General features: G+C 40.4%; 1 protein-coding gene across 8 annotated transcripts in view; it reads right to left on the bottom strand.

The window, feature by feature from the left end:
* Positions 1-26,479, bottom strand: part of ADGB (androglobin) — a 78,869-nt gene extending 52,390 nt beyond the window's left edge. For 5 of the 8 annotated variants that reach the window (XM_088667283.1, XM_088667282.1, XM_060272736.2 and 2 more), the window contains exons 1-11: positions 25,182-25,502; positions 20,298-20,475; positions 18,340-18,432; positions 16,984-17,055; positions 15,471-15,680; positions 13,659-13,798; positions 5,499-5,585; positions 4,470-4,669; positions 2,151-2,273; positions 1,266-1,360; positions 340-514 (exon numbers count right to left, since the gene is read on the bottom strand). In XM_088667283.1, coding sequence (XP_088523409.1) covers positions 340-514; positions 1,266-1,360; positions 2,151-2,273; positions 4,470-4,669; positions 5,499-5,585; positions 13,659-13,798; positions 15,471-15,680; positions 16,984-17,055; positions 18,340-18,432; positions 20,298-20,475; positions 25,182-25,255 — 1,447 coding nt within the window. In that variant the 5' untranslated portion in view covers positions 25,256-25,502. Of the gene's footprint in view, positions 1-339; positions 515-1,265; positions 1,361-2,150; positions 2,274-4,469; positions 4,670-5,498; positions 5,586-13,658; positions 13,799-15,470; positions 15,681-16,983; positions 17,056-18,339; positions 18,433-20,297; positions 20,476-25,181; positions 25,503-26,342 lie in introns of those variants that run through there. The other 3 variants (XM_088667284.1, XM_088667285.1, XM_088667286.1) reach the window with 3 other exon arrangements.
* Between the last annotated feature and the right edge of the window lie 390 nt (positions 26,480-26,869).

Genomic DNA, 26,869 nt, shown 5'->3' with positions numbered 1-26,869 from the left:
TTTGGGGGTGCCTGTCCTATACTATATTTTGTGTATGTATGTGTATTGCTGTGGGTTAGATAGCTTTCAGAAGACACAATACTGTATACCCCTATGTCTCAAAAGTGGTCAAGACAAGGGAAACACAACATAAACCACACAATAGTAATACTTTCAGTATTTATTTCAAGCACAGAATAATACTTATTAGGTAACCGATAAAGTAAAAAGCACCTGAATTTTCATATATTAATCCTTTTGATCCTCTAAATGGCAGTGTGGGTGAAATCAATAGAGACAAGTATTACATTTTGGCTCATTGTTTGTTAAAAATATACTGCAAAGCCTGGAAAGACAAACCTTGGGGTTCATCAGTCACAATAGTTTCTTTTTTCTGGCGGATAAGTTTCCAACGAGGAATAGATGGTGGTTTTGGAGGAGCTACCAGGGGACCGGACCTTGTTCTGGTTAGCAGTGCAGGATGACTGTATATGTGGGAAAGACCATATTGCCGCAACTGCTCAGATGAATCAGCCTGCAAAAGAAAGAGGAATAAAATGCACAATGGAGGCTGTGATACACATAAAAATATCAAGAGGAAACTAATTTTGGCACAATTATGTAATTTCTGACTATCATAATTGTTCTAGGACAGAGAGCACCGCGTTGCCTCTGTATGTGGGGCCATCAACAGCCCTAAACTCCATTTGAGCACTCCAATCCTACTGTTGGCAAGAAGGGGAGGGAGAAGGGGAATATAGAGGAATATAGGAACAACTGCACAGTCCTGTAAAAACAATAAGATTCAGGTTTGGAGTGGAAATAAAATATTGCACTGTAATTGAGCTGTAATTTCTCTCAAAGACTGTTGGCAAACTTGGCCAGTCACTAGCATAATTGCAGCCCCGTCTACTTCTAGATTATCCTTCATTATGATGGGCAACTTATTCTTGGCTAGACCTATATGGAACGTCTCCAGTAACATTGGGAAGATCTCCTTGTCAAAGGTAAGAATACTATACATGCCAGGATTCCAATTAACTGCACATTGCTGCACCAAGTTTCAAAAGAGGAACGTTTATGAAACATATGTTTCTTTTTAATAAGTCAAAGCACTTAAGGTTTAAAACCACACAACCAATCACAAACCTGAGTTCGACAGAGGCAGAAAATTGGTCTACAAACAGACCTTTTTACAAATACGTTTTGTGTTCTTTGTTGATATATTTGCTGTTTTTATTGGATTATTTGTTCATATTTTAAAGGCAAAATAAACAAAGCCTTACCATTTTCCCTAATACAAATATCTTTCTTTCAGACACATAAAGAGGCATATAGCAAGCATATACCACCATCTGTGGTTGCAGTGGTGTTGCAGAACCTATTAAAAAGAACACATTACGTATTATTATTAATTAGATTTATATACCGCCCATCAAAAGATTTCAGGGCAGTTCACAAGATAAAAATACAAGATAAAAAAACCCCAAACAGTAACAAAAACCCCTGAAATGGTGCCACAGATAATAGCTCAATATTATCATACGGTAAATATTATAGACCTTGTTAGGTGCTATGTTGCTATAAAGGCAAGAAATGAAACTTGATTTCACCAATTTTGTTCAAGTTAAGTAACCTTTCAGGCAGATGAATGGAGCTACTTCAGAACAGTGGTTTCATGATCAGTTAGGGCTTTACACTCAAATGGCATACATTTTATTCACTTTTTTCCTAGGGCCTGATCTGCCCCTACGTGACCTCTTGTGCTTAGAGCAAAAAAAGAGCTAGCCAAACCATGGAAGGAACCAGCAACCTCCAAGTGAATTGTTCCATGTACCCTCCCAGCCACCACCTGCTTTTCCCACAACAAACCCAAAATTTTAGCAACATGTTCAGGATTGCAGTTTACCTGAAGAGGTTAACTTCTTCAGACCACCTAAAAGAAGAAGGGAATGTGGGGCAATATACACTTTCTCTGAGGCTGAAACCAACTATGAAGTACTTTTTGCCTGCCTTTGACATTCATTTGTGTTTCATGCAGACTGGTGTGATTTTTTGCAGTCTCATTTAGCTTAGGAAAAGCCTACAATTCTTAATTATGAGCAGAAAATAAAGTATTTGCTGTTGAGATCAGTTGTTACATATTACATCTAGGAACAATGATATTTTACCATCAAGAAAGAGAGAATTTTGAAAGTCAGAAGACACACGTCCAGAATGAAGCCCTGGCCTGAATCTATCCCTTTCACCATCCTTGCTTCTCTTCTTTCCAACGTCTTTTTGATCTTGTTTCTCTACCAAAGAAAGACAATGCACGTGTGAATACTACCATACATGGTTACACAACACTCAGTAGTCCTTGTCTCAAGCAATGGATAATCCAGAAAACCGTGAACCAAAATTCAGGCCTCTGTTTTAGATAAATGTTAAGTTCAAGATAAATCATGATTCTGTGTTTAAGGCAATCTTTACTAATGGCTCGCCACTCATATCTTGTCTATAACCTTTCCAGTTATTTTATTTTAATTAAATTTATATATCACCTTTATCTTCCAAGGAGCTCAAGGTGGTGTGCATGGTTCTCCTCCTCCCCATTTCATCCTCTCAACAACGCTGTGAGCTAGTTAGGCTAAGAGATGGTGACTGACCTATGATCACCCAGTGAGCTTCATGGCTGAATGGGGATTCAACCCTGGTCTCTCAGGTCATGGTCCAGCACCACCCATTAGCAACTATGAGAATCAATAACTAGCGCAGAGACTGTGATCTTCATAGATGCCCCCATGCAAAGTCCCAGCAAAGACTGGAATGCCAACGCAGGGGCTTCATGAGCAGATAATATGAGTCTCTCTGTAAAAGAACTAACACTATGCCTGTTTACAGGCCTGCCTAGTGGTTTTATAGCAGAACAAAGCACAAAGGATAAATAATAGTCACCTTTCTTTCTAATTTAAAATGTTTTTACACTGTACTTTCCAATCTAAAGAACCTTTAAGACACTTAACAACAATATTGATGAAGACTATTCATATACAATAAAAATATAATGCTTATGCAAAACTATAAAATATTATAGAACATTATAGTAGTAAAATTCCAGTAGGGATAAAATAAAATAAAAATTACAAATCCCAGTAGCCTAGGCCCATGGAAAAAATGTTTTCACCAAAAACAAGTTGTTAATCTGGGCTTCTTGTGGCAAGGAATTCCAGAGGTAAGGCATGACAACAAAAGTCTTGACTACATACTGATCAACCACACTTAGTCATAGAGCAGAGCCTCTAAAGGTTTAAGCAGCATGGGCAGGATTACAAGCTTTTCAGGTCTTTAAAGGTGAGAGCCAGCACTGCGCTCAGAAACAATTTGGAAGCCAATGAAGCAGCAGAGTCCAATGATTTCATTTTATTTTTTAAAGAATCAGGTTAAGTTAAACTCTTTCTGCCACCATTTGCAGTAGATGAAGTTTCTGGACACTTTTCAAAGGCAGCCCTATTGCTGCAATAATCCAGTTTCAAGATAACTAAGGAATGTGTGAGGATGGCCAGCCTTCTCCAGGGAAGGGCACAGCTGGCTCACAGGGTCTAAGCAAAAAACAACACTCCTGGTCGAAGCTGTTATGTGCTAAATGTAGAGCTCTCCTCAGTTTCCAAGGGCCAAACTTGTCATGACCCCATTCCATGCAATTAGAAAGTGCACTAATACACACACACACTATATATATATATATATATAGAGAGAGAGAGAGAGAGAGAGAGAGAGAGAGAGAATATGTGACAGGAATCAGGCACCAACAGAGATCCTTTACCTTCCTGTGGTTCCTGCTATTTACTTTACAAAAAATCATGCAATTGCTATTGGTGCAAATGTTTTTGGCTCTGAACTATGTTATCTAAAGAAGAAAACCCCAGATAATATTTAAGACTTGATTTAAAAATATTAACGTGGAGAATATGTTTTTCTGTATCCTATTTGAGCAGTACTTACAACTAGACTTGCACTATCCTGTGCACAGTTAAGTCTACTGAAATTTGACTGAAATCAACAAGGCTTAATGCATTGGTCCTGCTAGCTAGGGATCATGGGAGTTGTAGGCCAAAACATCTGGAGGGCCGCAGTTTGGGGGTGCCTGGCTTAATGTATCTCCTGGCGCAGTGTACTGTATATTTACTCAGAAGTAAGTCTCACTAAGTTCAGTGGTGCTGAGTTATCTGACAGCAGTCCTAAATTTTCAATCCAGCACACTGTTGCACTGATTTCAATGGGATTTAAAGGTACTTTATTGTACACTGGATGGCAACCTTACATCGAACCTCAGTTCTCTCTCACACATACACGTAACACCTTCAAGTCTGGTAACTTCTTGGATTCCTTCGAGTTTAATGTGATTATTTGACGCCTATACAAAAAAGTGCAAAGGAATAAAGATGTTGTTTCTCTGTCCAGAGGGTGTCCTTTGTTGCATATCATTTACACTCTTCATCATGTCATACCTTTGGCAGTTTTTTCAGGTTTCTCTACCTTCTCTGGTGGCTTAACTGCAGGTACGGCATCATTTTTAATGTCAGAAGATTTTAGATCTTTTTTAGTGTCTTGAAGTGACATCTTCATTTCAGGAACTGATTCTTCTGGTAACTTAAATTCTGGCAAGGTCTCTCTTAAGAATTCCCATACTTTATCCATATATCCAGATCTTTAAAATATACATAAACATTACTTTGAAATGTAGTTCTGTCTGCTGTTTATTTACTACATATGCATTATGCTATTCAAGTAATTCTTTTTTTTTAATCTATAGGAGTCAAGTAAAGAAGCTGCCATGCTAAATTTTACTACCATTTAAATAGTGTGGTTATCACTGGAACCAGTGACTCTTGGTCACTCTTGGTACCTAGTGTCATCTAGAATGTATCCACTCCTTGAAAAGAAATGCAACCTATTTTTTTTCTGGAGTACTGAGAAAATAACTCAGAAAAAAACCATTCAGAAATAAGCGAAACAAAAAAACTAAACCAAGCAATTACAAAAGCAGATATTCAAAATGATCCTTTGATACGATGAAACATAGTTTCCCCCCTACATCCTTGGACAGCACGATCCAATGTATGTTTGCTCAGATGAAAGCCCTACTGAGTTCAACAGGTCTAACTCCCAGGTAACTGTGAATTTGCCATTAATTTAGGCTGGAATCCTATAGACACCATTAACTACCAGACAAACCCAACAAATAAAACATGTGTACAACAATTTTAAACAGTAATATTTCACTAAATAATCATAAAGTGATCAAATAGTGAGTGAGTATTGAGCAGGCAGAAAGGAATACAAGAAGACCCCAGCAACAAGCAAGTTATGATCTTTTAGGGTTTTTTTAAAAAAAAAAAATCACAGAGTTGATTTTGACTGCTTTTAAGTTTTGAGTCATACTGTGTATCTGTTCACCCCATCCCACCCCAAACACCAGATCAACCAAGTATAGGGGAAGCAAAGCGGAAGGAACTGCATATAAAAGTAGAACTTACTGGAGAGGAATAATTTCTGGTATCCATCCAGTAAGTGCATGTAGAACTGTGAATTCCCCCAGTTCCCTTTTTCCTACGTCATTTATGCTAAAACAAATACAAATATGCATATAAGCAGATCAATATTCTATTCAGACAGTAATTTTGTCTCAACAATCACTCATATCCTTCCAAATTCTTCATATTTCATATATAATTTCCATTGCAAGCAAACAAGAATATTCACAAATCAATTCACAGTACAGCTGCAGTCAGAGGGGTACAGGCCTCTTCCCCGAAACAAAATATAGCATCAGATAGGAATGAAGCATTAAGCAATTCAAGCTTTCAAAGGTTTGAAGAAAAACAAAAACCAGGGCCAATGACTTTTTGCTGTAACTCAGTGAACAAATTCAGTTGACAAATTCCAAGGAAAACTTGTTAGCCAGCTAGTCTTAAGGTAACTGAAAAATGAAAAATTATCTTGAGCCATAAACTTTCATGACAATAAAGACATGCTTCCATATTAAATGTCCATCTATAAATCTATTTAAAATTGCCATTCTACATCTTCTCAGTAAAATTTTAACATATGAACACAAAGAGAACCTGCTGGTTCAGGTCTATGACCCATCTAATCCATCACCTTGTTCTCAGTGGCCATTCAGAAGCATGTGGGAAGCACATTGGAATTCAGAGTAATACTGCCTCTCACAATGGAGGTGGATTTCTGCTGCTATAACATCTACGTTTCTTTAATGCCTTCATACAATTTTTTTCATTATATTTGTTCCAAAGCTATGCAACTGAAACTGCTAGACACAAAGTTATAGAATTATTGGTCAAACAGGCCAACATGTAGGGTGGCAATGCAAATGTACTTTATGTTATAGTTGTTGTGTTAGCTTTCCAGCTGCCAACACAATTCATGATCTACATGTTAGGGTTAAAAGCAAAATCAGCAGAAACTGGTTGAGGAACTTACACATAGAGACCAAGGCTTAAACAAATGCTTGGTTTAATGGAGAAAGGAAAAATTACAAAAGTAAATTAAATTAGGCTTACACAAAATACCCACACAACCAAACCACCCACCAAGAGCACACTGGGAAAACGCCCAGCACAGAGGCAACACACAACACCCCTGATATACCCTGCATCATCAGCTTCACAGCAACACCTGTAGAGCTGCTCCACAGCTGCAGAGCCCCAGTCATTAAATCTTTCCTGACTCTTAAAGATACAGTGAAACAATAATGACACTTTTACACAATCATTCAACATATCCCCTGCAGTTCATTATTGTGAAACAGAGACAAACTTTGTACATGTCTTTCATGCGCAACTTTTGGAAGTGCTTTAGTAAAGATGTCTGCAACTTGTCTGTCACCGGGGACATATTCAAAAACAATTGTTTTGTCAGCAATCAAATTCTTTACAAATTGTAAACGTAATCTCAACACTCTAGTGCGCTGTGTGTTGGTTTCTGAGCACAGGATAGCAAGTCCACTCTGGGAATCGAGATAAACTTTTACTGGGAGTGATGCTGGCATCTTTAAGTCTTCAAATATTTGTAAATACCACTCTATATCACGAATGGCCTGAGTACAGGCATATAACTCACTTTCAGTTGAAGAAAGACAATTAATCCTTTGATTCTGTGCTTTCCATTCAAAAGGACACCCATTATAAAAATAAACCATACCAGATGTACCTTTGTAATTATTTTGCTCTACAGCATGAGATGCATCACAATATATTTCAAAACCTTTGTCAATAGATGGTGTAAACTCCAACCTATAATGTTTTGTGTGTTTGAGGTACATCACCACTCTCTTAAGAGCTTTGAAGCATTGGGTAGTGGGTTTTTCTACAAATTTTGCCAGAAAATGAAAAGCATAAGTTACATCTGGCCTTGAAACTCTTTGAATAAAATTGAGCTTGCCTATGGCAGAGCGATACAAAGTTTTGTCAGAGAACGTGTTATTGCCATCTGTAAAAGTAAAACCACATACCATAGGCGTTTCTTTCCCATTTGCATTCTTTAAACATAACATTTCAACAAGATCATCTATTTTTGCAGTTTGATGAATCAGATAAGAACCATTTTTGCCTTCTTCAATTTGCATGGATATATAGTTTTTAGCTTTGCCTAATTCTACCACATCAAATTTTTCTTGTAACAGTGACACTATCTGTGTATATTCATGTTTAGTTTTTGTAGAAATTAATATATCATCTACAAACACACACAATTTGGTCACAGAATTTCTATTTTCTTTTGTAAATACACAGTTATCTGCCTTGCCTTGTGTAAAACCAAAATTCAGCAATTCCTTCACTAAAGTCTGATGCCAGTTTTTACCACTCTGATGCAAACCATAAAGAGATTTATTTAATTTGCACACTACTCCTTTAGTGGCGATTACGCCATCAGGGACACGCATAAAAATTTGTTCTTCTAAATCTGCAAACAAATAGGCAGTTTTTATATCTACATGATAGACAGAATGTCCACGCTGGGATGCATCTTTTAACAAAAGCTTAACAGATTCATATTTTACGCTCGGTGAGTAACACAAATCATAGTCTTCACCTGGGATTTGCTGGAAACCTCTGGCTACTAACCTAGCCTTGTACCTTACAACTTCGTTTTTATCATTCATTTTCACTTTATAAACCCATTTTGAATCAATAACTCTCATGTCTGGGGTTTGTGGTACAAGAGACCAAGTGTTATGCTCTTTTAAAGAAGCTATTTCAGCATCCATAGCTTTGTACCAATTTGCAGCTTCATGCAAAGGTAATTTTTGAACATCGTTGTAGCATTTTGGCTCAAAAACTGCTTTATTGGCATACACAGTGTATAACTGCTCTTTTGAAAACCGTCTTGGTTCCTGTCTCTTTCTGTCTGAACGTCTTAGTCCTGAAGAAGAGCTAGGCCCTTCAGAATCAGTAGAACTATTTGGACTTCTAGCTTCAGACTGTAAATTGCTATCATCAGACTGATGAGACTCTTGTGGGCTTTTCTTACTTTCAGAAAACTCAGAAGAACTTAACCTTTCTTTAGGTGTCTGTGTCTTTAAATTTTCAAACAAATCACCAGACACAACAGGCTTTTCGTCTTCAGATCCACTAGTATCCCCTGCTCCAGCGTCTTCCTCTTCTACTTCTACTTCCTCCTCATCAGCATTATCTAAACCATCTCTATCTTGAAAAATAGCAACTCTATTCCAATTTACAGTTTCAATCATGCTTCTGGTAATATGAAATTTGCCAGTTGCTGGTACATAAACTCTGTACGCCCCCTGCTGGTAGCCCATGAACTTTCCTTGAACACTACGTTCATCCAACTTGTGTCTAGCAGGGTAGTGAATAATAACGTCTGAACCCCAAATTCGCAGGTATTTCAAATTAGGGCGTTTTTTAAACAACATTTCATAGGGTGTAACATTTAAACTAGAATGATAGGATCTGTTTTTAACAAAAAGATAGGCATGAAGAGATTCCGCCCAATATTCTTTCCCCAAATTAGCATCATGCAAGTAAGTTTTAACACCTGCCTGCAAATCACGTTGCACTACTTCTACAATCCCATTCTGCCAAGGACTTCTAGGGCAGGACAACTCGTGAACAGTCCCCTGCGCTTCCAGGAAATGTGAAAATTCCTCAGAAACAAATTCTCCCCCCCTGTCAGAAAACAAATGCTTTATAGGTTTGTTAAAGTGGGTTTTTACCCAGTTGCAAAAAATCTTGTACTTCTCAAGTGCTTGTGACTTTTCAGCAATGGTGTAAACAAAACAATATCTGCTGTACTGATCAATAAAAGTAAGCCAATATTTTGAATTTCCTAAAGAAGGAGGGAGTGGCCCTACTAAATCACAATGCACGCGTTCAAATGGCTCTGTTACTTTCCTGCCTGAGCATTTACCCTTTCTTGCAACCTTAATCTTATTCTTACAGCAAGATACACATTGCATATAGTATTTACATGGCTTTAAGTTTAGTCCATCAACAATCTTCTCTGTCTTTATCACATCTGTGAAATTTAAATGTCCCAAAAGTCTATGCGCCTCATGAATACATCCGGAGTGAGGCTTTACATTTCTCAGCCCCTGACTTTTTCTCAACCCTTGACTTGGCTGGGTTACTCTACAGTTCACAGGTGGCTGTGAATGCTTTTTAAAATATAGTCTATATAAACCTTCAGACTCTCTGGCATACAATACACGTTTTCCCCCTTTGTAGAACTCACATAGTGATTTTGTGAAGCACACAGTTACTCCTTGGCGTGCAAAGCAACTTACTGATAATAAATTGTCCACTGATGGGCAGTAAGTGCAATTTGCTATTGTGATGTTTAAGGAGTCAAGTTTCACAGTACCTCTGCCAAGCGACTGTAGAACGTCGGAGTTGGCCAGATGAATGGTGCCAATTTCCTCTTCGAAAGAAACAAACAGACTTCGGTCGTTACAAAGATGAATTGACGCCCCGGAATCTACTACAAACGATTTCCACGTGCCATCTTTAATTACTTTACGACCTAATTCACGAACATGGAATGCTCGCGGCTCACGTCCATCTTTACGATGTGCTGCCGACTGCTGGGTTGCTGTCTGTGATTTACGAAATGGAACGGACCCTGAAGCATTTTGCTTTTTAAATCTGCAGTCCCTCGCAAGGTGCCCCTGCTTTTTACAAAACCAGCAATGCATGGAAGTTTTGAAAGCAGATGAATCACCACAGACTTGCATACGGCGTTCCTCATTATTTTTAGAAATAGGAGTGCTAATCCCACAAGCCTCCCTTCTGTCCAGCTCGCCCATCAAACTTGCTGTTACCCCTTCCACAGTTAATTGTGCTGGAGGTACAGCAGATATCTGGCTAGCTATGGCAGACGCTGACTCCTTTCTAACGTGCACTGCCGTAAGACTGTCCCACATTTCTTTGGCAGTCTTCTTATTTCTTATATACACAACTTGCTGATCACTAACAGACAAGTTAATTAATGCCCTTGCTTTAGCATCACCTTTCGACCAGGCTTCGGTCACAGGAGCAGCAGGAGGGTCCTCGGTCACGTACTTCCACACATCACAGGAAGTCAGAAGTGCTTCCATGCGAAAGGACCATAGACTGTAGTTCTCGGCCGTTAGTTGCAGGAATGTTAAAGCCTTCTCAGCCTCAGCAACACGGTCTGCCATGCTGGAACTTTTCAACCACCAGCCCACAAAACCGTTGCAGCAAAAAGAAGGAAAAAAACCTTTCTAAACCTTTCTCCAAAAACTAACATGTGCAGTTCCACGCTCAACCACTGGGCCCATAACCAAGATGTTAGGGTTAAAAGCAAAATCAGCAGAAACTGGTTGAGGAACTTACACATAGAGACCAAGGCTTAAACAAATGCTTGGTTTAATGGAGAAAGGAAAAATTACAAAAGTAAATTAAATTAGGCTTACACAAAATACCCACACAACCAAACCACCCACCAAGAGCACACTGGGAAAACGCCCAGCACAGAGGCAACACACAACACCCCTGATATACCCTGCATCATCAGCTTCACAGCAACACCTGTAGAGCTGCTCCACAGCTGCAGAGCCCCAGTCATTAAATCTTTCCTGACTCTTAAAGATACAGTGAAACAATAATGACACTTTTACACAATCATTCAACACTACAATGCAGTGAGCTCTACAACATACACCCTCCTAAAACTCTGAATCTTTTTTCCCCCAACTTTCCAAGCATTTCCTTGCTTGGGTGGCCTTGGGTTTTGAGAAACCAGGTCTATAGCTCCCATGCTGTCACAGACATTGGCTGAAGAGGGAAATAATTCCATCAATCCCCCTCCCGAGAGGATTCTAACTGCCATCAAGTCAGTTAAGGCAGCTGCCTTAGGGAAGAAAGGTGGCAGAAGCTGCTCTGTCCTGCACATTGTTCAGCAGTTCTGCTCCTGGACTGGAGGAGAAGAGTGCTTTTGGCGAAGAAAGCCCTGGCCATAACTGCCTCTGACACCTGTGAGTAGATGCAGTTATTCTACACAAACAGAATCTTATAACAGTTATAAGAACTGTAACGTTACGAATTGAGCTCCAGTGTGCTTCCCCACTCCACCTTGCTCCCCGACCACTCCTTTTTCCTCATGTGTCATCTTTTTAGAACATAAACCTTAGGGCAGGGACCATCTTAAAGCTGATTTTTTTTAAAAAAAAGTCATTTTGGCAGCCTTTTGGGCTAAAGGGTGCGATATAAATACCTCATTAACAGAGCCTTAGAATCTACAACTGCAAAATGAGCTCAAAAAATGGAATGGGGATTCCCCACTACTTCTTCCTAATACAACTTCATGTAGGAACTTGTCCACTTCCAAAAGCTTCCTTCCCCCCCCCAAAAAAAATAGTGTTCAGTGGGGTACAGGAGATTGCAGCAAAGGGAAAGGAAAATCAAAGACACCCTGGGCCTCTGTGGGATTGAAATGAAAGTGTTTGTTCATTAATCCTATATAATAAAGTGCAAATCTCTCTGCGTCTAGTCCCTGTGTCCATGGGATTGCGCTACTGCGCATGTGCCCCACGGACAGCCATTGGGACTTGGAGCGCAGAGACTTCGGACGGAATAAACCAGGACCATGAGAGAGATTACATGCTTGCATATACATAACCATACAAAAAAAAGTGTGCGGCTACCCCTTGCCTCTGCTGCGCTACGGAAGGATCTCTCTCTTTCCTCCTGGTTTCTTCTCCGTTAGAGGGGAAGGAGAGGAGGCAGGCGTGTGCCGGCGAAAGGGAAAGGGAGGGTAGGTGGGTGTGGATAGAGTGTGTGCGCGAGCCGCGAGTGATGCGGCTGCTGGGCTGAAGGATTGTTTAGCCTTTACTGAGGGGCGAAAGCAGGAGAGCCGGCGGTCGGGCGCACCCACGGGGGAAGGGGGAATTAGTCTCTGGAAGTGTGTGTGGATTTTTTTTGGAGGGGGGGGGGTTGGAAGGGCTGCTGCAACTGGGACCAGCGAGGGGTGGGAGAGAGAGAGAAGAGGAGTAGAAAAAAGAGGGTGGGAAATGGGGAGGGAGAGAGGAAGCTGAGGAGGCAGCTGGCTGGGGCGGGGCGCGCGGAAGGGACTGAGTGAGGGGCTGAGGTGGTGGCGGTGGATGAGTCACCGGGGGGGAAGCCCGCAGAAGGGAGAGGCAGCCTTTTGGGGGGGGAGGGTAGGTGGGAGATGTGAAAGGTGAGCGTTGAGGGGCCAGGGAACGGGTGGGGTACCTCCCTACATATCCATCTTCAAAGCAGCAGTGGGGGCACCTCTTTTGGATAGAAAGGTGTCGCCCTCTGAGGAAAGCTGCGCGGGCGGCTCCCAACCAAATATTAAAAACACAATATAGCATTACAGAGACTTCGGACGGCCGGGCGGAACTGTTGAAGCGGCGGGTGTGTGCGGGCACACGGCAGGCAGCGCTCTGCACATGTCCCCGAGGTTGCTAGAGCAACAGGTCTGTTCTAGCACCCGTTAATTTAACGGGCTTCATGATACTAGTGTAACTATAATCCAGTTGCATTTATGTAACACTAAACCATTGCTTATTGCTATGTGGATGAGCCTGAACAAGTCTGAGTAAAAGGTCTAAGCTAATGCACTGCATTCTCTCCTTCTCTTGTATAGCTGGAAAGGGCCAAGTTTAACTTTCAAAGAATCCCAGCTTAGCATTATGTTCAAACCACAGTTCCTGTTTAAAACAAACTCTAATTAAGTTTCAGAAGAAAACAATTTCAAACCATGGGTTATGAAGCTCAGTTCTTAAAACTAACCAGTTTGTTTTAAACCAATGTTATTGGTTTAACAATAAGCTGGGGTTCTTTAAATGTAGGACTAAACTCTGCCAAAGTCCTCCTCCCAGATGTGCAAGAGGAGTAAAGCAGGGAGGATGTAAGCTTATGCTGCAGTCAGACATTTCAGGCTCATCCATGTAGCATTAAACTATGGCTTAGTATATGATGTGTTAACATACCCACTGACTTTGGCTGCAGCTGAGGATCTTCCTTTGTTTGCTAAATTTTATAGGGTTCAAAAAGCACCCCTATCAATTCATTCATTCTTAACAAACAAGCATCCACCCTGTGTATTAAATTCTAGCTTTGTTTCCCATAGCTCTATTTTGATCTCAAAACAGACACAAAGCTTAGAAAACATACTCATTGTTTGCTAGTTTAATTATGGCTTTGGATAATATCAATGGCCAAAGTTCAATTTCACATGTTGTTACTGGAAGCAGCATTTCATTGTCTTCATTGAAAGGTATGCTGTCATCCACAATGATCTTTCGCCAGCTCCCCTGCAAAAGAGAAAGGAAATTAAATGTGATTAGGTGGCAATGAAAAATAGTGTCAGCATGAAAATCTGTGTGACCTTCCAAGAACTTGACCCTCATTATAGATAATTTTAATAAATAGGGAGGGAGAGCAAATATGAAAGTCCAGTAGATTCCATCTGCACAATGGAAAGCAGCACAGCTAGTACTTTTGAAATTGTTTGCAGGGTACTAATGAGCTATTCCTCAGTTGTCAGCTCTCATGTGGTTTTCACCAATGCAAAACTATCCTCTCAGAACTAAAAGGATTAGTTGGAACATTCTCATCTTATAAAAGCATAATGATAAAAGCAGTTTGTCATCTATCATTATTACTCATATGAAGTGGAAGTATGGGGTGGGACAAAGTGTGCTACTCAGATGCCACTGAACAACCATTGAGGGAGAATGTTATTGGAATATTCTGCTACTTTGGGAATGGCTTGTTATGCTTTCATGGCAATATATTCGAATCCATTTTTCTGGAACTTTCCAGAGCATCTGGAACAAGGGAGAATTATTTCCTCCTTGTTTACCTATGCTGTCTATATAGGACATCTCACATATGGGATTGCACTCCTTTTCAATACATGGTTTGAATCGGCCTGAATCTACATTCACCTAAGTGTGGTTTCTCTTAAACTTAGTTGGTCTCTAAGGTGCTACTGGAAGGATTTTTTTATTTTGTTTTGATCAAATGGTTTAGTTACTTATATATATATATGTAACTTGTGGGCACAGCTTAAATTTTAAAATGTATAATTTCTTCCTGAAGAGGTAGAAATTTGTTTCAGCCTGTGCTCTCTTTATATTCATGCATCATATACTGGTCAGTATTTTGGTTCAATATTTGTCATTCATTTATTAAAATCATTGGCCATGCTGGCTGAGGCTGATGGGAGTTGCAATCCAATAACATCTGGAGAGTTGTAGCTTTCCCAACCCAAGGCTATAGGAAGCACTGGATTTCCCTTTCTGCAGACCATGTCAGATCTCAGATAGACGTAGAGAGATCCAACCCTGTATGGCCCCTCCCTGTCATTGCAGAAGTGTCCACAGCCTCTGTGTGGAAAGGAATGAAAGGGGTGTGTGCTGGAGGAAGGTACTGATTCAAAGGATTCCTAGCCTGTCCAATTCTCTGGCACACCCACCCCTACAAACCAAGAAGAAAACCATGCCAGTTTTGGAGCTATTGCTACTAATGAAAGGAAAACTGTAAACTAAAATAATAAACTGGAGGAGGACATAAGAGTGCAAGAACTTCACTTCCACCCTTCCAGCGAAAGATCATTAAGCCTTTGGATGAGGCCGCTCAAAGGCTTTCAGCCTTCAACCACCCCTCCCCACAACAGGATTGCAACCTATGTAAAATAAATGATGTGCATAATATATACAGTCATACTTCTAGATACGAATGCTGCGGGTTGCGTACAACATGGGTTATGAACGCGCTGAACCCGGAAGTAACAGAACAGGTTACTTCTGGGTTTGATGATTCGCGCATGCGCAGACGTGCCGAATGACATCATGTGCATGCGCAGAAGTGCTGAATCGCACGGCGAGCATGCACAGATTCGGCATTTCAGGTTAAATACTGCTCTGGATGCATACGGGGCTCCGGAACGGAGCTGTACTAAAAAGATTGATGCATACTTACCATCCAATAAAGCTTGACTACGTATTTTCCATAGCTATTGTACAATGGCATATGTCCCTTGATAGCTCTGCATAACGAGTATATATGTTCCCATGGCTTCCACAAAAGCTGAGGTGCTTCAGTTGCAGTAGCTTTAGGATCAGGACTTAAAGCAGGTGCATTATACAATTTCCAAACTGCATAGATTTCACTTATTATCCATCTTATCAGCTGAAGTCAGGGTTTGTTTGTTTTTTGGGTGGTGGAACAAATAACAGAAGTCAGTTTTGTTCACAATACATATACATATACACACATATATAGTCTAACTCTACTTTAAAATGAAATACATAATGATAACAATACCATTTAATTGTACAGAAGCTAATAAAGCAAGTGCTGCACAGATAACATTAAAAAAGAAGTCTGTGCTCAATACAGCAGAATCTAAGCACCAATATGACATGAAAGAGAAGGGTATGGGAGACAGAAAGACAGATTAAAAGGTGCAGAGAATACTTTATTTATAAATCACCAGGCCTTTATAAAAGTAGGCAATCAATGCAACCAAAGAAAAATCAAAATAAAGATGAGTTTATTGAGGGATCTCTTCCTGGATCACGCACAGCAAAATAATCTGAAACAAAGACACCCTAGCAAGCATGATCTGGAACCAAATGTGGCCATACATTTGCTAAAGAATGTTGTCAGGGAGAAGGAGCAGAACCCTGTCATCTGGGAGAATAGATGACTCCTTTCCTCTCCTGTCACCACACAGTTGTTCACCAGCAGCAGCTCTGATAGCATGGATCATATGCGCATAGGGACAAAGTGGAAGATCCTGTATGTTGTTGTGGGTGAACAGCATCTAGTCTCTAGACTAGGGCCAAGAACTTGATATCCAACCTGGTAACAGATTAGTTAATTTTAACTAAAGCCTAATGCATTCCCGTATGTAGCCCTTCCTTAATTAACAGTTCAAGTCTATTATTACCTACTCAGATGCAAGCCTTACTGGGTTCAGGGGAACATATTCCTAGGTAAGGTGCAATCCAAATGTAGGTAAGCTTAAGGCCAATGACATCAATGAGACCCCAACATGCTTAAATTCACCTGGATTCCCCCACTTTCCCCTTTTGGTAGCTCCCCTATAACACCAAGCCCCTTGTTAAAATTTCCCAAAGATGGAAATTGTTCTCAATCTATTTGTCATCTCTTTTTTTCATATAAGCTGCCTCTTCAGCAGCTGGCACTCTTCCCCCAAGCCAATTTTTTTAACTCAGTTCATTTTGAATTTTAAAGTAGCTCAAGGTAGCTTATATACTATTTTGAAAATGTAAGTGCGCTTATACTTCCCTTCATCTAACCCTCCTTCTGTGGCATCACTTGCAACAGGTCACTTCGGCTTGCAGCATGGTAGAGCCATCTCTGCCCTATCAAAGGCATTTTACCTGTTTTATGACATCAAAAGTGTCCTCCATTCATCTACACAATTAATATGCTTTCTTTTTAAAAGAAGAGATCGTACACATACCTCACTGCCCATTAAATGTTCATTGGGTGAAAAAAGGTCAAACCCTGTTTCATTTTTCACTACCACAGGCACCTAAAAAGATAATTGTAATTATTTTATTAAAATGTTTATGAAGGCTTATACATGTTCAAAATCTTGAAATAAATTATAACTGCCTACAAAATGTTATTCAAAAGTTAAGAAAGGTAATTTAAAGTGATCAGTGCTAAAATTCTGTAAAAGACTGATGAACCGTGGTTGAACTGAGTTTGGACATTAGTGAAAACATCACTGGGTAACATACAATAGTGTTAAAATAAAAAAAATTCCTTCAGTAGCACCTTAAAGACCAACTAAGTTTTTATTTTGGTATGAGCTTTCGTGTGCATGCACACTTCTTCAGAAAAGCTCATACCAAAAAAAAATAAAAATAAAAATAAAAACTTAGTTGGTCTTTAAGGTGCTACTGAAGGAATTTTTTTTATTTTACTTCGATCCAGACCAACACGGCTACCTACCTGTATACAATAGTGTGATAGTGCCATTGTTTACCATGGAATACATGCCCCCCCCCCAATTGCTATACACTGGTCAGGCAAATTTTGAAGGCAAACACCCGCAAAACCTTTGAATATAGATAACAGTGGGATCTTTAAACAATATTGTCCCAGATTGGACAATGTTTGAGGGGGAAAGTCATCTACAAGCTTCTCAAAATTAGAGGTGTATGAGGATATGATTGTAATTATGTTTCTACCATTGCACTATGCTCTCCCCTACTCAAACAACTTGGAAACAGGCAGGAACAAATGGTGATGATCATAATGATGCCTCTGAAATGGGCACCCCCCCAACCCCCACCACTACAACTTTGCAGGCAGCAAAATGACTGACAGGGAATTCCCACATTCTTTCTACTACCACAACACAGACACTTTTAAAGAGCCTTTCAAGTAGCCCCTGCTCCATGTGGCTGGCAGGCAGAAAAACAAAATAAACAGAGTGGCTAAAAAATAAAACACAAGCTGGAAAAGTGCACTAAAGGGCAGGGGAAAACAGAGACTGCAGGACTCAATGGATTCATGTTGTCTGGTGTCCAAACAACTCACTTATCAATCACAGCTCTGACTTCACTCATTGGCTAAAAATATTGACAGGAAAGAGAGCTAGGCTGGCTCTTTTCACAGAAATTGATTAGAAGCATATCTGCATATTTTGCTTCATAACTGTATTTCTAGGAAGGGAGATGCTTCTTTCTTTCTTTCTTTCTTTCTTTCTTTCTTTCTTTCTTTCTTAATCTGGTAGGGGTACCAATGGGTGCAGAGTTAGCAACCCCTGCTGTAAAAAATAAACATCAAATAAGAAACATCTTCTCACCTTAGTGACTAAGATTTCTTGTGGCCTTCTCCAGGAACTCACTTTTAAAGAAGGGGGCATTTCAATTTTTCCTTCTGGATCTTCAAAGACATGCTGTAAAAAGCATTCACACACACACACACACACACACACATATCACAATTATATGCTTATCCTGAAGAGATTCAATTACACACAATTCAAAGACAAGTTGCAAACTTTTCACTTGCAAGTCTTTTTAGTAGCATATCTAATATTGTAATAGTGATTAAAAAAAACCCTAAAGCTTAAACAACTGAGAGAAATTAAAGAACACTTGTATGAAATGGAAACTATCAATTATTTTTAATTCTGAATTTTTATAGATGGCATAACAACAATCATATAAAGAAAGCAACAATGTGTGTTGTAGAGACTAGCATTAAAAGACTAGCATTAGAAGAGCATAAATAGCTCCATAGTAACTCAGGACACCAACTATCTATACCTTCCAGAAATAACTGAAGACTTCTTTTTTTTGTTTTGACAAGCTTTTCCAGCTGCCTTAGGGTTTTACGTTGCATTGTTTTAAAACCTATCTTGTATTCTTTTTGCAGTCCACAAAATTATTTTCGCTGTTTTATGATGTTTGTAAATTGCCTTGAGACGCATGTAAAAGGCCATTCAGAAATATATCAGCAACACCAACATCATGATCATCATGATCATCATCATGATCATCAATCTGGGGCAGGTACCAGTCAAAGTCTGATACTTTTAAGCAGGAGTAAACTATTTTGTTTGCTGCACACATCGTGATAAGTACACAGATAGCTCTGGGAAGTGTGATGGGTCTCAGGCTTCTTCTCAGCCCTGCAACTATTGCAGGTGGAGGGAGAAGAGAAGAGGAAGCACTGGAGAACAAGTCTCTGCCTCCACCCTACAGCTCAGAGATAGAGGAAGAAGGCAGAAGCATGTTGGCTTAGCTTTGTGCTTGCCAGTCACTTGGGGCACTTGGTGAGCAGAGTTGCACAAGGCTCTTTACCCCTTCCGCATGGAGCTGTTGAGGGGCGGGAGCTCATTATTACTATGTGTAAAATCCCTCTCAATGCTGTCCAGCTCATAGCTTGGAGTGGGAGAGAACAGCAGATAGTTATCATTGAGAGCCTCACACTGGGTTTTGATAGCACAGCACCAAGTCAGTTATAAGACTTTGGCCCTTACGCGAAGGTGTATGATCCTAGAGATCACAATATTTTGGTTGCCCATGAAGGTCAGCCAAAAATTGGAGAGCTCAACTTTTAAATCTTACTGTTTTTAATACAGTATAGAACACAGATGTACACAGATCTGAGCAGTTCAACCAAAAAGTGCTTAACTTTGGCTGGACCCTATCAATATATCCAAAGCTATTGGTGATCCCACTCAGAAATGCCTCATTTACAGACTTTCTCCTTCTACTGCTGGTGGGAAAACCTCCAGCAGTAGCTCTCTGCCACGCTAGGCAAAGCTGGGACCATCACCATAGTATAGCCTCCCCAAAGGGCAGCATTATTCTTAGTGAAAGATACCAGCAGAGTTAACTTTGCACAATCCTGATCAGAAGGTGTTAACAAGGTCCTTCTATCAGTGCCGTGCTCTCCTTCCTCTATATGCTGTTCTGGGAGGAGAGAGGGTGCCGAGATACCTACTACAGTAGTCAGAGTCCTTTTGCTGGCTTCCACTAGCAGCTGTGTTATAACTGGTGCCCACATCACTCTCTTAAAATGCAAAATGTGACCACCAGTTGGCAATACTTGACCTAAGGTATGATTCAGAAACAGCTTAGCACTTTAAACTTTAATATTAGTTTAATGAAAAGCCTCATTGCATTACTAGAATGGTGAGCACTCATTCAATGATGAATCTTTAAAATGTGTGCTTAAGAAGATAGTGTTAATACATATTTTCATATACTGATGAATCTGAAAGAACTTTTCTGATTACTATAGAAAACTTACTAAAATAGGACTTCTTCCAGATTTATCTTTTTCCTTTGCACCTTTTCCAGCATCCCACTTCTCTGCATTGATATCTGCTTCATTCCATTCTGGCCAGATAGGAAATTTTGGCTTCCTAGACTCACCCAAAGGACCTTGAGGGTTTACAACAGAGGTTGATCCAGTAATACCCCAAAGGCTGAAATGAAATTGGAGTTCTTGGTAAAGTCCAGAAATAAACAGTAAATTGAAAGAACTCAGGCCAGAAGAAAAATGGATTTCAAATAAATCTTCACAAGGTTTTATTTGTGTGATGAGGAGTTCAAATAGGAGTCAATCCCAGTATTGAAGGCAAATAAAGATAAATTCCAGTAAAAATCAGGACAAGGCCGTTTCGACAATTCGTCAGCAAAGATTCACAGGTCAGAGTGTACCAAGTCTGTTTGCCTTTTTGTTTTTGTTTCTACAAGACAGATCACAATATGCTCTACTGTGTGATCAGGAAGCCCACCTGAAACACACACTGCTCACCCTCCAGTCTTAAAAAAATGCCTGCAACTTTTGTAGGAGACAAATGACCCCAAATAATGAGGGTAGCATTTTTGTCCAAGCCTACTACTATCCAGTTGGCAGGGAAATAGTGAAAACTCTACCAGTAGTAGCATCTAACTGAAGAGCCATGTACCTCTGACCTGTTTGACATTCAAAGTGAGACTGCTCAGCATTGTGCCAGTCTGATAATCAAGGGTGCCTTTAAGATTATTGACAAACAGTGCACATCACCCCTTCACCAAGCTCAAATGAATCCTTTACATAATATAAATGTTCACTGGGGCTGCGACTAAATGTCTGCACCTGCACAGAGAAGTAGACTTTGCTCTTGCACTCCTGTTGCATTTCTACCACCTCACCCTTTGAGGAGCTGTCAATGGAACCTGAATATCCTTTTCAGTTGTGGCTTTCCATCTGTGGAATACTCTTCCCAGTGAGGTCATGACATATTTTTGGTGCTAGGTGAAGACTTTTTTCCAAAGCTGAGCTGATTTTGTTCTGCTGCTAGTGTGCTGCTGAAGTTTCCTGCAGATGTTACCCAGGGGATGGGAGGATGTCTTAATTGTAGGTGTTTGCATGAGAATGTATGAGAATATTAATGTTTTATATGACTTTTTAACAGTACAGTATACTGTATTTATGTTTATGTCCCTAAATGTAAGTCCCTTGGAGACCCTCGGAACAAGTGACTAATAAACAATAAAAATACTGTAAAAAAATAATTCAAATGGACCAACAATTGAATCTTACTTTGACAGTGCCAGGACAACACCACTACCCTAACTGGAGGAAGCAGGCTAGCTTAGGGGACCTAGGACTATTTTGGAGAAGATGGAGATTGCTGCCCTGCCTCCTCCAGCATCTGAGGCAACTGACTCATTCTGCCTAACAGTAGGGGCAGACTTGCTTGACTTTAAGGCAGCTGAGTCAGATATGAATTTACAGTTGTGCAACCAGAAAGTTTCAGCTTGGACTATAGGTTCATAATTACTGAAATAATATCTCAGGAATTACTATGATAATTACTCTGAAATAATCACAAATAATACTGTGAAACAGTTTGAACGGCAATAACTAAAAGCAATACAAATCTTGACTCCTGGATGTGCTACTTTCATTACCAGACAAAATACTTAAGCTACATTTATATATAATGTAGCTACTGTCAGTGCACCCAGTTCCAGTTTCAGACTAGTTTCTAAGTACCTATTATAAAAAAGTATTTCCATAAAATGTCTATAAAGACCACAGTAATTACTTTCTTCAACATGTCTTCATTATTGTACCAATAAGGCAAACATCAAAAGAAATTAACAAAGCAGGTAAAGTGCAAGACAGCAGAGAAGCAGATTTTCCAATATTTTCCCATTGTGTTATAGTCTGTAGGGTGGTGGTAATTCATTTCCTCTTATTATATTGAATGGTGACAGCTCCTTAGATAACAGTTTGTGTCTTTATTTACTTCAAAAAGACATACTGTAGAGCTGGAAAATGTGTGGAAAATGGCAACTAAATGATCAAAGGGCTGGAACCACATCTCTAAGAGGAAAGGTTACAGCATTTGGGGCTTTTCAGACTTATGGAAAAGCACGTTCATTAGTCCAATTTTTAAAAGCTGGAAGGCTTCCTGATACTTTACAGGTGCTTTATTTATAACATACAGACTTAAATATTCAATATTATGCATACAGACGAATGTCAACAAGCTAGGAGAAAGAAACTGACCTCTTTGAAATATGTATTTATAGTTAAAAATGTCACTTAATAGATGACAACAAGCTGCCATCAACATCTTGATTTAAATACTATCTACAGTTCAGCAGTAACTAAACTTAAATATTTCCTGACAGCTGGGGCCAGAAGGCTTAGCTGGTGGTTTGTCAAAGTAGAAGAGAGATATGCTGCTTTGACCTGACACTATTTCGAGTACAGCTTCATAAAAGACTTCATATATATATATATCCTTTGGGATATATAAGCAGTGACTTGACTAAGGTCAATCTGCAGAACAATGTCAGGATTGGTTGTTGTCGTCATTAGATTATTTGTTTAAGGGTTTCTTCCCCACTTTCGTATTAGACAAGACAGCAAAACAATCCATCGATAAAAAAGAAACTGAGCTTGGAAACTTCTGCCTGAACTTGAAAGGGACTCAGGACATATATAGAGCACAGCTGTGGAGTTTGTTCTACTTTTTAAAATAAAATTGGAAAGCAGACGATTATAACACATTTGGTACTACATTTTATTTCCTGTTCATCCCCAGGTTCCCCCCTTGCACTAGGACTAGGAGTGAGTGAGGCCTCTTTATGCTATATTAGTAAATAAATGAATTGGATAAAAGTGGATAAATACCCCCAATACTTGCTTATCAGTGGCCACGAACTATGATGGCTGTAAGTGTATTTGACACTTCTCAGCTGCTGAGAATAGCTATCATTATCTTGTGTTGGGGCATGTGGCTAGCCACCATCAAATCCACAGTGCTAGAACTGATGGCTCTTTAGCATGACCCTGAACAACTATTATTACCAATCAGCTACTGGTTTAGCCAGCTCCTGCTGAAATTCTGTTCCAACCCTTCCAAAAAATAGTAAATACGGTTAGTTCTCAGGTAGGCATGACATGTCTTCTGGCCACACAATCAGTCTTACACTCCTTTCTTTCTGCATCAGAAGACGTTAGTATTCAAGGCTTAAGAAAAGTATGAGAGCTTTCTGATATAGTAATTTATTTAATTCCCAGGTACCAGGAAACAGCTGATATACTCATTCAGAAGCTCCTGGAGATTGATGTGGCATCTCCTCTTTTAGTTGATTAGGGGGAGCGATGGTGAGAGAGATAGACAGACATCACTGAAGACAAAGAAAATCCAAGGCTTACTAAACCAGAGATAGTACAACACCCAGCAATTTGGTACTGTACCCAGAATCTCAATAGCACTCATTCAACACCACTAACTGATGACAGTTCTTCCATTTTTCGTATGAATTCACTCTTAACCGCGGCAGGTATGCTTACTGTGTACCAACAGGGTGCACATTACATGTGAAGAGGAAAGCCTGTTTGCAAACATCCAGCAGACAGAGAGGTGCAGTTAACCTTATCTTCCCAAAACATATCCCCAAGTGTTTTGAAATCATAAAAAGCCCTGTTGCGTTAAACAAAAGGTTCACCAACCAAATATTTCCTGGAATCCACAAGCAGAGGGTATAAGCAATAGCTTTTCCCTGTTGTTTATGATTCCTCGGTGTCCAATATTCAAAGATATACTTTCTTCAAACATGGAATAGTATTAAAGCTAATAGCCAGTGATAAACGTACCTTCCATGAATTTTAGTAATAAAGCTACCAATGCTAGCAATCACCACTACATTCTGTGGTAATACATTCTGCAAGTTAATAATGTTTTGAGTGAAATAGTCCTTCCTTTCATCTGTCCTGAGCCTACTGCCAATCAATTTCATTGAAGTTAAGAGCCTCTCCTTCCTACTTTATATGCTGCCCTTAACGTACATCTGTGCAAACAAGAAAACACAGCTACTGTTTTTAATTGTGGCTGACTCTAGTTGACCGCTACTGCTCTCGCTGCCTCTTACCTGCCTGTGTTGCATTCCACCCAGACTACATTTTCTGGGAGCAGAGCAACACTTCTGTAGCAAGTCTGCATATTCCAGACAAGAAAAATATCTGACACTTCTAAGATTCAGCACCCATTTTTTTAAAGGAAAAGTAGACAGTGGAAGGATGATTGCAGCGGAAAGGCCCAGCTTCAGTCTCTGCTTAGCCTTCACACTCACCCAGGCCGATTCCTGTACCTGTTGTTAAGGACTGGGAAAGGGAAGTGTGTATGTCACACGATGAGCTCCTTCCCAAGTTTCTTGAAGGAAGGGAGAGATAATAAATGAGCAATCTACACAGAATCGTTTTAAGGTTTTGAGTCCCAGCCAATCCCAGGTGCTGCAGTGCATCAAAACAAGGCCACTGACAGCCGCAAGTACATGTGGCAGATATGGCATGTGGCCTATAAACAAGAATCAAGGACATTTAGCACAGGCAAGACTTACTTGAGTAGCTGATGGCTAGATATAGCTAAGCTGCAGCTGGAAAGAAAAATATTAATCATCATATGCTCAACCTTTCCCTAGACCCCAAACACTGCGGGTATGATTTGGCAAGGACAGTGCACTCTGCACGCGCCCAGAAACACTCTTTCCCGCTATTATCGCTTCACATCTTCCAGGAGCGAGTCCTTAACCTTAGAAACAGAAATGCATTGAAAGAGGCGGCGAGGTGTGCGCAACCCGCAAGGAATGGGGGCCGCTTGAGAAGCGGAGGGTATTGGAGCCTTACTCTTTAGAGGAGAAGGGCGCCTGGAGAACGTTGTTGCTCCTCACCAGCTCCTTCTTTTTGCTTAACTTCGACATGCCAGGCTCCCTTAGACGAGCTTCAGCGCCGCCGCAATAGCTCGCCTCCCTCAGGCGCCGGCGTCCATTCCGTTGCTAAGAGACGCCGACTCAGCCGCCAAGATAGAAACGGGACACGCATCCCGTACTTCCGGCACAATAAAAAGCATGGAAAGTCTGAGTCGCCCACACCAGCCTCGCAATCATCATTGCCCACTTCCGGTCCGGAACCGTCCCTCCAAAGCACAGTAGACAGGGAATGTTCTTTACCATAGAGCTGCCGCCGGGTAGACGGACGCCTCCCTGAGTCCATAGAGGTAATAACACGCGCCTTCTGGCTTCCTGTTTTTATTTGTCGTTTGTATTTTTACGCTGTTGGGCGAAAATCCCGACGAGTGAACAAAGCCGGAGGCGCAAGGGGTTCGCGCCAAGCTGAGCGCAGGGAGGACGGTGTGGCTGTGTGTTTTCAGGGAATTTAGATACTTGATTTTGTTGACAGTATGCAATTCAATTGTATCTGTATCTTGCGTAAATCGTTCTTCTGTCCATATCTTGATAACATGTTGAATACAGTACTGTATCTTCATAAATACAAAGAATGAGAAGGTGATGGCTCTTCAGAATCTGCATTAGTGTTTGTTTATTTAGGTGGCGGGGCGGAGTTCAACTTGAAACATATATAATGCACAAGAAATAAAACAAATTTGAAAAACCCAACGGTGTACATCTTTTCTGCTGGAGGCAAGACACATGCTGAAGTTATTTGTCCAGAGGAGTTATTGAAAGCAAATATTTTATCTGTTAACATTAGCCTAATCTGAGAAGTAGAAGATCTCGAGACGGAATAGTTGTGACGTCTTTCCATCATTAATGTGGCGATATTAGTCTACTACATTACAAGGGTATCAGAAGCCACTCTTAAATTTAGCCTGTCCCCATGTATGACCTACAGTACAGAATAATGATACTGGAGTACCCAGAGCTGGTCCACCCATGAGGCAAGGTGAGGTGACCATCTCTGGTACCGGGAGCAGAATCTGCAGGATCAGCAGATCCCTAGGTAGATTATTATTCCCTGCCCTTATTTCTGATGTAGATCTTCACTCACCTCTTCTTTCCTGGCAAGGAAGGAGCACCACTTTGCAGTTTGTCTCAGGTGCCAAAATGTATTGGGCCTGCCATGGGAGTGTTGGAAGATTCATTCCCTGTGTCTGCTGTCATGAGATACCGGTAGTTGTTTATCACATGGTGGTGTGTGCTTTCATCCACAGTGGGAAGTGAAGACAGGATGTTTGTGTTACTGTGTTCCCTGAAGTGGGACTATTGTCCTTTGTTCTCTCTTTGTTGCCTGATGCTACAGAGAGGGAGCCATGTTGCAGTGCTCAGTGTGTGTTTATATGTAAATAAAATAGATTAGCCAAATGCTGAGTTGCTGAGGTCTGTTACGCAATTGCAAACACTCTGGATCCCCAAGTGTGCTGATGTTAGTTGGCATCGGTCACTGTGATGTTCGGGCTGATGAAAGCTTTTGAAGCTCCTGAACAATCGACCAGGAGGGAGGGAACATGACAGTCAGGCATGTGTCTCTGCCAGGGTCCTACTCATGAGTAGGAGATCCTAACAGGGAGTACCTTA

Source organism: Zootoca vivipara, chromosome 3, assembly GCF_965207765.1.
Source record: "Zootoca vivipara chromosome 3, rZooViv2.hap1.1, whole genome shotgun sequence".
NCBI lineage: Eukaryota > Metazoa > Chordata > Lepidosauria > Squamata > Lacertidae > Zootoca > Zootoca vivipara.
The sequence above is the reverse complement of the archived record's forward strand: the minus strand, read 5'-3'. Positions and strand labels throughout refer to the sequence as shown.